Source organism: Merops nubicus, unplaced genomic scaffold, assembly GCF_000691845.1.
Source record: "Merops nubicus isolate BGI_N331 unplaced genomic scaffold, ASM69184v1 scaffold8294, whole genome shotgun sequence".
Taxonomy (NCBI): Eukaryota; Metazoa; Chordata; class Aves; order Coraciiformes; family Meropidae; genus Merops; species Merops nubicus.
In genome coordinates, this window is record NW_008603540.1 from 78324 (window position 1) to 89420 (window position 11097).

The 11097-nt window shown below is 41.0% G+C and overlaps 1 protein-coding gene across 1 annotated transcript in view; it reads left to right on the plus strand.

Annotated features, from left to right (window-relative positions):
- The window catches only part of LOC103771402 (hemicentin-1-like), a gene marked incomplete at both ends in the record, with an annotated part of 82650 nt that extends 72786 nt beyond the window's left edge, over positions 1 to 9864 (plus strand). Inside the window, 5 exons of the mRNA XM_008938698.1 lie at positions 2979 to 3092; positions 6802 to 6888; positions 7293 to 7484; positions 8206 to 8379; positions 9751 to 9864. Of these exons, the coding sequence (XP_008936946.1) occupies positions 2979 to 3092; positions 6802 to 6888; positions 7293 to 7484; positions 8206 to 8379; positions 9751 to 9864 (681 nt within the window). The remainder of the gene's footprint in view (positions 1 to 2978; positions 3093 to 6801; positions 6889 to 7292; positions 7485 to 8205; positions 8380 to 9750) is intronic.
- Positions 9865 to 11097: the final 1233 nt, after the last annotated feature.

The following is an 11097-nucleotide window of genomic DNA, read 5'->3' on the forward strand; positions in this document are numbered from 1 at the left end:
CTTTTAAAGTTGTTACCAAACTTCATGTGTATGGGCCAAAGGCGTGGGAAGAGTTTGGTCTGTAAGGTGGAGTAAGCCATATTCTGGCTGTTAGTCTGTGTTAGTCCAGTGCTTAATTGCAGAAACGTGTCAGACAGCAACATCTTGCTTTGTCAGTGCCAGTACCTGTTCTGCATTAGCACTCCCAGTTGATTAGTTCTCCTCTAAGTCTTCCTCTTCACAGTTATTTTACCTTTTCAAGAGGAAAAATATTTAAGAGAATGAATAGAAATGACCACAAATAAAACACATTTTTAATTTCTGTGGGTCTAACATTTTCATGGAGTCTCATTTTCTGCCTTCCCATTTTTACATATGGCACATGGGAAAGGTAATGGGTGTTGGATTCTTAGCCAGTATAAATCTGAGTTGACAAGCATTCCTTTTTGTGCAAAGCTGCTATCAACAAAAATAATGCCTTCTGGGCTTGATTGTTTCTGTTTGGTTTGTTGATTTCTACACCCACACTAATATCACCACCCAGATTGCAGAGTCAGGAGGGGTGAGAGACAAATGATGTTTATTGTCTCTGAATATTAGCTGTAGTGGGAGTGGGGAAATGGGCCAGAACTCAGTGCTTTGTTTCCAGCAAACTTTGTGCTTTTCTGCACTACTTCAGAAAGCTGCATGTTGTGGTAGTGAACTGTAACCAACATATAGCATTTGGAACTTTATTTGTGCTTGTACAGCTGAACAAAACCAAACCAAAACAACAACAAAATCCCCCTCTGACTAATTTAGGAGGTGAAATACTTTGCCAAAGGAAGATTTTGGTTCTGTTGATTAAAAACATACTTGGCATTGCAGATGATTTAAATGTGTGGACACACTACTGGCAATTTTTAATCTGTTCATTCAGATACTCTGCTGATATTTCCTTTTGAAGAGGCTTTCTACATGTCCATTACAGACAAAAAAAAAAAGGAAAGGAAAGGAAAAAGGGGAAAGGAGAGGGGAGGGGTGAAAGGAAAGGAGAAAGGATCCACTGTACCAACCTGCATACTAGTTTTAGGAAGGAGAAATGCTTTTATTAAGTTTTAGCTAACCGTAGAAATTCACGTCCTGCTTGAGCACCAGAGCCCTGGGTGTGCTATGGTCTGTGCTACCAGAGGAAGTTACAGTTCCCTGCAGGCAGGTATCTGCTTCATTTTGCTTCTTACATGGCTTGTTGGGAGTGTGTGGAAGGGATCAGGACATGAGGCTGCAACAACTGGGCCTTCCTCAGTCTCACACTGCAGGTAGAATTCCTTGCAAAAGCACCTCCATCAAGCAGATCAGCAGTTTCTTCCTTCAAAGCATGTGACCAGGAATATAAATTTATGGGATACATCCCAATAATGAAACCCTCTGGATATCCACAGTTCAGACGTGATGTGCTGTGGGGTAATGACTGTGAACGTGAGAGCTGCTAAAAACTGGAAAAGGCTGAAGGATGGCACCACATTGTTTTCACATTTAAATGCTTGTTGATGTTTGTGTTGCTGTTCCTCTGCCAAAAAGGAAGCACAGAGAGGTTATTGCTGTGGCAAAGTGAGGATATGCTTGGTCTTTTGGTCAAACGTGCCTGCAGATCTTCTTCCTTTTAAAGCAGCATGCCTGTGAGAATATGTTCTGACAGCTGCTCTGTTATAGTGTTAAGAGAAAACTGTTCTTTTAAAACTTTTCATAGAATCATAGAATGGTTTGGGTTGGAAGGGACCTTCGAGATCATCTAGATTCAACTCCTCTGCCGTGGGCAGGGATGTCTCCCACTGGACCAGATTTCTCAAAGACCCATCTAACCTGGTCTTGAACACCTGCAGTGATGGGGCATCCACAACTTCACCAAGCAACCTCTTCCAATCTTTCACTACCCTCAGAGTGAAGAACTTCTTCCTAATTTCTAATTTGTCTAGCTGTTCAGTTGGAAGCCATTACCCTTCATCTTATCACTATAAAACCTTGTCAAAAGTCCCTCCCCAGCTTTCTTGTCGGCCTCCTTCAGATGCTGGGAGGCCACAAGAAGGTCTCCTTGGAGCTTTCCCTTCTTCAGGCTGAGCAGTGCCAACTGTCTCAGCCTGTCCTTGTAAAAGAAGTGAACCAGTACTGTTGTCACCTGCTGTTATTATTGATGGTGCCATTAATACAAATGGTGGAAGAGAGGAGTGGAAATTTATTCCTTATCTGCATATGTGAAAATCCCTTTAAGGTCTCTTTCTATGTATTGATAAAAATAAAATTATTTTCATGTGTGCATCTCCCCCTGCTGAGGCTTTATTACTAGATTCTCAGTATAGCATATTACTTACGTGACCAAAAATCCTGCTCTCTGAGACACTGTATTCTGTCAAAATTTCCTGCATAGCAGTATGGGCCCAAGACCAGCATAACTGCAGACAATGCTCCTGCCACATCCACAGTGTCTGTGCTGACCAGTGAATTACGTGTGCCCTGAACCCCTGCATGTTGTTTGAGTAACCTGTGTGGAGTGAGTTCAGTCTTCTCTGCATAAAATCTAAACCTATCACTGAAAGTTTTCAGTGATTGTTCTGGTTGGTCTCTTAACTTCCTCCAGAAGTTCTCACAAAATGTCTGAGTGCCTCAAAGTTCACTTAAATGTAGTTTCTGGAGGGGGGAAAAAAAAAAAAATGGACATGTCAGGTTAGTTTGGAAGTTATTGATTAGAAAGTACAGTAGGATCTGTATTAAATGAAGATCAAAAATCACTGCATAGCTGAGGGCCTAAGCAGAAATGATGGGCCTAAGAGTAAGGTCAGTCACTTTTTTTTACTGTTTGTTCAATAAAACAAAAACACATTAAAAAACAGACCACATTTTAAAAATTACAGCTGTGAATTTAACCAAAACATTAAAAAAAATGTGTTATTACAGCAGATCTGGGAGCACTGTTGGTTGGAGCAGGGTTTTAATGATTGTGCTTGTTTTGGCTTTCTCCTCAGGAGGTAGAACTCTCCGTTTGACACACACAAGTGTAGCAGATGAGGGTCAATACACGTGTGTAGTGACCAATGCTGCTGGAGAAGTGAGGAAGGATTTTGACCTTTCTGTTTTAGGTAAGTACATGATTGTTTTTGTTACAATAGAAGAAGAAGGTAAGGTGCCTGCTGTGTACTTTGCTGGTATTTTAAAAATTATTATGCCAAAATATATGTCCTTTGGGGGGGAAGGGGTTGAGTGAATTTGGTAAAATGGTCAGAAAATCAGGGTTTAAAGAGAAGTTACTTCTATGTGTGAATTTGCTGTTTGGTTAGTTTTTAAAGTTGAGGTTCTTCAGATGTAATCTGGAATAAATGGCAGCTACTTTTGTGGTTTATTTTTTTCTTTTCTGAAAAGGAACTATGCCAGTGTAATGGATGTCAGTTAAGTTGTTACTTCAGTTTCGTGGAAGTCCAGGAGATACCCACAGCTGGACTTGTGTCACTTTTGTTTCTTGTTGCTTGCAGCTTCATTCTCCCTTGGGTGTGATGAGCAAAGTGAATGAGTTTATAGGTGAACTGGAAAGGTGGGAGTTTTGTGTTCTGCTAATCAGGTTTGTTTTTACAAAATCCCAGAGTCTAAGCATGGTGGGAGTTGGAAGGGACCTCTGGAGATCATCTTGTCCCTGTTTAAGGAGGATCACCCAAAGCAGGTTGCCCAGGATTGTGTCTAGGTGGATTTGGAATCTCTCCAGAGAAGGAGACTCCACAAACTCTCTGTCCTGACCCTGTCCCAGAGCTCTGGCACCCTCACATGAAATAATTTTTAACTCCTGCTCAGGTGGAACCTCCTGGGTTCCAGTTTGTGCCCGTTGCCCCTTGTGCTGGATACCACTGAAAGGAGTCTGGCCTCATCCTCCTGACACCTGCCCTTTAGGTATTGGTAAGCATTGAGAAGATCCCTTCTCGGTCTTCTCCAGGCTGGATAGCCCCAGGTCTCTCAGCGAGAGATGTTCAGCCAGATCAGTTCCCTGCTGGTTCACCACACAGCCTAGAAGCACCAGGGTTGGTGAAAGGAAGATGGCAAGAGTGAGCAGTCAGAGGAACAGTGCTATTCTTTTAGCACTGGCTTGATTTTAAGCTGTTTATGTCAAAAGAAAACTATGGCCCCAGGAAACTATATGAAATGAATGTGAAACTCTTGCATCTAATGCTTAGGTGCAGAAAGATGCAACCTCATAGGAATGCAACTCCCATGAATTAACACCAGCGGCACTGGGTATAACATGTAGAGCTGAGGCACAATAGTAATAATCTGCTGCAACAAAGATGTGAAGGCAAAGCCAGAACAGAGAAATTCAGCACTGGAGTTGGACTTGCTTTTGCAAACTGGAGATCTCTGATCCAGTGGGAACTTTCAGTCAGTAGAGCTGTCAGTGTTGTAGAGGATATAACCCAAGTATGGTAGTTGGTGACCCAGCCAACATATTCAGATGAGGACTGGTACAGCAAGCTCTTTAGATGGCTGCTTGGAAAAATTTTGTGTAATTTTGTCACATTACTTTTTTTTTTTTTTAATCAGTATTTTTCCCAGAAAATACCACTATTTGGTTTAGTAACTGTCTGTTATTTTAATCAGTAATTACCAGGTCTGATGCAGGTTGTCCTACAGCATTACTGTACATAATTTTCCCTTAAGTTCCTTTTCTCTGAGGTGCTGAGCACTGTCAGCCTCTCTTGCCTTCAGCTGACTTGGGCATAATCCGCCTGGAAGTGATAACTCCCATTCGTGTCGGTTCATGTTTGTTTGATGAGCTCATGGAAGTGTAAGTCTGGTAGAATGGAAGAGATGGATCAACACTGAAAAGCATTCATTGTTCTACTGTTTTCTTTGGAGGGTATTAGTGGCAGGGTGTTCTTCAGCGTTCTGGGAATTTCTGCTGCATAGACTTTGTTTGCCTTGAAGAAAAATGCTCAGTGAAGCTCATTTCAAGTGATCTAAGTGGAAAATTCCATTGTTCAGTCCTCTCTTCCCTCCCCCTGGTCATTTCTTTGTCTTTCTAGAGGAAAGTTACTGGAATGTGGCCTAATAGCGACACAGAATTTTTACTGGCTCACTGTAAAAAGGAACCATACAGAGATACTGGTGTTTCTCTAAATTCTTGTAGGAGGTGCACCAGATGAGCCAGTTTGCATGGAGAGCTTGGTGTAAATAAGCATAATATTTAAGTATTTCCAAAACGTTTGTGGTGGCTTTGTCATATTTCTGAAACTAATCCGTGTTGACATCTTAATGTATTATTTTGAGGCCAAAGCGATGAGTTGCTCTGTTTACGAATAGTAACTTTTGGCCTGACTTAAAAATCGTAAACTTTTATGATTTTAGGTTGTATTTTCCCTCGTCTAATTCCTTCAGTAGTTGATGTGTCTTTGTCACATCGCACTTGGACTCTAGAACCCATATGAAAGTCTGGTTTGCAGTGCTCCGGGCACAGCAGGGAACCTGGTCGTAACTGCATCACAAGCTGGTGCGAGTGCCAGCACTGGCCCCATCTTCCTGCACGCTGAGTTCTGCCAACCTGCATCTCACCGTGTGTCCTGTTCAGAGGCCAGCTTTTAGCCACACTGAAGCAGGATCTTTGCCAAACCATTCAAGTTAGATGCAAACCTGTTTCGCTCTTTTAAAATTTATTCTTCACTGTAGATTGTACCCTTCATCAATATCAAAAATCTGATGTAACTTTTTCTCTGTTGACAATGAATTCTGAATATTAGCACGGTTCTTATTTTTATAGAACTTTTGCTTCCAGCTTTGTGGTAGATCACAAGAAAGCTGCTGACTATATTTTAATTTCTTTCTCTTTAGGCTGAAGGTTTGCATTTTGTAGGATTATTAAAGCATAGTCCAGCATTTTAGTTACAAAACTTCCCAAAATCTCTTGGAGATGGGGCTTGCTTTCTGATAACTATATAGGCCTCCTCTTCAACTCCTCTTCAATGTTATATTCCATGCCTACTTTCATTTGTAGTGCCATTTCCTTTCAGCCTGAATCTAGACATGCCTCTACTTTAAAAGAAATAGTTAATCAGAGCTCCTTGCCATCTCAGCTACCACCAACACAGTCATAATCTGGCCGCCCTCACCCAAAAGCACATGAGTCTGTGTGGTCCTGGTGGCCAGGATTGTTTGGAAACATGTCATCAAGTGGTCATCCATGCAGGAAGAGTTTCCTTGTATTGAGTTGGGGTTGGGTAGGTATTTTAAGGGTATTGTCTTCTGTTTCCCCTGCCAGGGGAACATAGTTTGTAACACATCAAGGTGCCTTTAGACCTATGCGGTCTATTCGTCTAATTGTGTGGAATTAGCTGGACAAATAAATCACTCGCTGCTTAATATGGGTGCTAGAACTTGGTTACAAGCTTATAAAAAAAAAAACTTATTAAAAAACATTATAAAACCAAACCTGGTGCCTCTAAGGTCATCACCATTGCCCTACTGACCGTACTCAGAAATACTTCTTCACAATTCAGGCTCCTCCCTGCCCCATGTATCTCTCTGTCTCTGAAGATGAAGTGAGGTGAGTATTTTATGGGTCTGTGGTCCTCTCTTGCCCTGTGCAGGGTCTGGTATGGGTAAGAGATGCAGAACAGAGTGTGTATCCATTGTCCAGGCAGGTAAGTAAGTTCTGCAGCGCCTCACATTTGTACTTGTTCCTGGTAGATCTGAGCCATTCATTGACTGATGTAATTAAGGGAAGTTTACACTGAGATACAGCCCAAGTATATCTTTGTCATATTTAAATTGATTGTAAGTAATACTCGCTGATGTCATCTTGTCTGTTTGCAGTGCCTCCAGGGATTGTGGGTGAAAATAAAATGGAAGATGTGAAAGTGAAAGAGAAGCACAAAGTTACCCTAACATGTGAAGTGATAGGTAAAAGTCTACTATTGTATTATTAAATTTACTGATCTAACCCATGGTGTCAATGGTCATTGGCTCTGAACAGCTTTTTTGAAATGGATTTTTTAGTTCAGTGGAATTTTTAAACTTCAGATTTAACCATGGTGCTTATAGCAGGACCAAACACTCCTTATAAAGGTTGTATAAAATATAACCAAGAGGATAGTTGCTGTGCTATTTCTCCTCTAAAGGCCTGTGGAGTTAGGAGGAGGGGTATATTACTTCAGGAGTTTCAAAAACTTTATTCCACATCATCTCCCTAAAGGATATATTTTAAAAGGACATCTGAAAATGTATTTTTATGTTTTTCAGAAATCTTTGCATGTCCTAAAGGCCATGCAACAATTAATATTTTCAATTTTCTTGACTCCATGTAGGGAACCCTGTACCACAGATCACCTGGATAAAGGATGGGCAATCTTTAACTGAGGATGAACACCACAAGCTTCTGTCCAGTGGGCGTTTCCTGCAAATCACCAATGCTCAGGTCACCGACACAGGGAGATACACATGTGTTGCATCCAATCCAGCTGGAGATAAGAGCAAAAGTTACAGTCTCAACGTGCTGGGTAAGACAGCTGGGCTGGCTCTTGCAGGGGAAATAGCCATCTCAGGGAAAAACAGATAATCACATTGGAATTTTGTAGTACTTTAATTACAGTAATGCTTAAATTGCCTGGCTATGATTATAATTTTGTAGCTTAGTAATTGATAAATAACGGTTCACCAGAAACAGCACTTCTGTGCGTTGGACAATACAGAGCTAGAAAATGGGGAGCTATAACAGCACATGGCATGGAATGAACAGGACAGCACATTGGCTTGTTGTGACTAAAGGAGTATCTGAAGAGCACTTCAGATTGTGATCTCTTCATAGAAGTTGAAACCATCTGCAGGTCGCTTTTTTCATGCCGGTTGTTGCCTAACCAAAAGCAAACAATGGTGAGTTTGTTTTCCATGTCCTCATTTCCTAGGCTCTTGCCTTTACCCATCCACTGCTCCCAAGATCATCTGCCAGCTGCTCACAAGAAGTGGTGGCTGGCTTCCTGGTGACCTGTGCTTGACAAAGGCAAAGGGGGGATGGATTCCATAGTCCCAGGCTGACTGTTGACTTTAGGACAAGACATCAAACCAGATGAATGTTGTCGTCTGGCTCTGGGCTCGGGTGCACCTCAAAGGAATGCCTCCGAGCCATTTAAGGTTGCAACCAGATTCCTAGACAGAACAGGGAACAGAAAATCAGCTTTTCTTAGAGGTCCTTCCTCTTCTTAATGACTTTATTGTTCCTAGTGTCTCCAACCATTGTGGGAGCAGATGGCCATGGAAATGCAGAAGACGTCACTGTTATCCTGAACAGCCCAACGTCTCTGGTTTGTGAGGCTTACTCCTATCCTCCAGCTACAATCACCTGGCTGAAAGATGGTAATCCTTTGGAATCCAACCGAAATATCCGCATTTTGCCAGGTAATTATTTTGTTGTTTGAGAAGTAACCGAACACTTTATTCTTCTATTGTTTAGTTTCCTGTTACAGATGTTGGGCTTTTTTTAAATCAAAGGATATATTTCTGTTACGGGCAGTGTTTGGTCTTCTGTAGCACTTCCCATTCCAGTATTTTTTTAAGTATTTCACAATTAAGTGATTATTTACTTTTCAAGTATTTATCCTTTTGTTATGTAAGGCTAAGTGAGAGTAAACAGGCTCATTTGAGTTAATAATAAATGGAAATAACTAGAAATTAAGTGTGGAAATTAAATGGAGAGAGATATAAAGAAAAAAGTGAGTAGCATTTTTCTAGGTCATTAGTAGTTTGCCATTTTTATTTCTGGAGTAACTCTTACCTAGCACATCTGTGGAGGAACATCTAAACAGGAATGAGCTTCACTGGTAACACTGAAGTAACCAAGAGGAACATGCACTTGAGCCTTGACTGCAAGTGTTCAGAGGAAGAGTGAGTTGACATTGATAGTGAGGAACTGAATTACTACACGGAGGAACAATTTCTAGGCATGCAGTCTGAAAAGAGCTGCAGTCCAGTTAAATAGTGACTCATCACTGAGAATGCAGACAATGTAAATCATAAATAAACAGGATACTCTAGGAAGGAAATTAATGGATGTTGTATAATAAGTTGTAGAGGCCACCTGAAGCCCTAAATCCTACCAATGGATTCATGTTTACACTTCTTACGTTGTGTTTGTTGCTACATTCTCTGGAGCGAGCTTAGGGCCTCTTTCTTACAAAGTACTGCACTGAAGCAGAAAGACAGGTCAGAGGCTCACATCACAGAATCCCAGAATGTAGGGTTGGAAGGGACCTCTGGAGATCATCTAGTCCAACCCCACTGCTAAAGCAGGGTCACCCAGAGCAGGTTGCCCAGGATTGTGTCCAGGTGGGTCTGGAATCTCTCCAGAGAAGGAGACTCCACGACCTCTCTGGGCAGCCTGTCCCAGGGTTCCATCACTCCAGCATGTTGAATAGGCTGCTTTTGCCTAGCCTTACCAATTAGGCCTCCTTTCCCTTTTTCTGTGAATGAAGTGCAGAACCCTAAGTTGCTTCTTCCTATCTAAATTTCTTCAGGAAGTTTCTTATGGGGAGCTCGGTTAACAGATTTTCCAAGAATCTTGGACCAACGTGAGTCATGATCCAAAGCACTCCTGCAAATTTTGCATACTTACTTCCCACAATATACATGGTGATAAGCAATCGGTTTTATGTGCCTGTCGAAGGGTAGAATTTGGATCAAAGGACTTAAAATACACTGCAGAAACTATTTAAATAATTGGGAAGCAAGAGCATACCGTAGATGCTATTGAAGAATGATGTCGTTTGGCAGGTGGTCGGACCCTGCAGATTCTGAATGCACAGGAGGACAACGCTGGAAGATATACCTGTATAGCCACAAATGAGGCTGGAGAAACCCTGAAACACTATGAAGTCAAAGTCTACAGTAAGGAAATGCTTCCACTTCTATTTTTATTTTCATTCTTCTATTTTTCCCCTTTGCAGTGTCACCTATCAAGGTGAACACAAGGTTTTCTGTTAGTGGCTTTGTTTAGGAAACATCTACATTAGCTCATGGCTCTGCCTGAAGAAAGACACTGGAAAAGTTTCCTCTTCTATCCTTTACAAATGCTGCTGTTGGGCTAAAAATCTTTGTACCACCCAGGTGAAGACATCTAAGAAACACTGAACTCCAGTTTCTTCTGAAATGCTTTTTTGATAAATGTTTTCAAATCAGACAAGTGCAGCACAGTGCGAGATGTGAGCAGGGAATCTTGTGAGCAAAGAAACTATTCTAGGAAAAAAAGGAGGGGAGGAAACTCTTAACATCTAGTGGGAAGTGTTCTTGAGTAAGGTAGAACAGAAGGGTACTATTTTTATGTCCTTCCATAAAATACCATATGCACAAAAGCTTTCCCATTTGAGGCTTCCTGTCAGCACGTTGTCCTTTGAGCATCTGTGCCTAATACTCTATTTCAATGCTCAAACCCTTCATTATGGGCTCAGTCAGACATGATTTTTCATCTCTTTTTTTTTCTTTTCTAGTCTGAATTGGAGTTTAGTTTGCTCCCTCACAGTAAATGTGCTGTTATTTTAATTACAGTAAGTCCCTAATAGGGCCTCATTGGATTTGGAATAATGAGAAGATGACAAAAGAGCTCATTATTCAAGTATGGCTATGCAGCAATGTAAACCCCCCACACCCCATGCCATTGCAACTGTCAGTTATTATGGTACTATAAGCATTAGGGAGAATTGAAGATTTCCCATTGCAAAAAGAATGGAAAATTCTGTGAAAGCATTTGAAATAATTTAAAAGAGATTTTGAGACCAGGGTGAGGGGTAGCGCAAGAATTTTGAGATGTTCTGTTTTCATTCTGATTCAGAAGGAAACAAGATTTTGCAACACTGGGATTTCAGGCGAATGGAAATGTTGAACTTTAGTTCAGATACATGTTTCTGAGAATATTAGTTTCTACTAAAATGCTTTTTAATGACTGCAGTACACCAAACTTTATAGAATTCAAGCCAAACACAAAGTGCTACACGAAGTGCTACAGCTAGGTAAGCCTGTAGTCAGGTTTGCATGTCTGAAACTGTTGAACACGTTTTTATAGGTTTTCATATATAAAAGGTATATTAAAAACAGTTTAAAATACATATACATATATATATATAT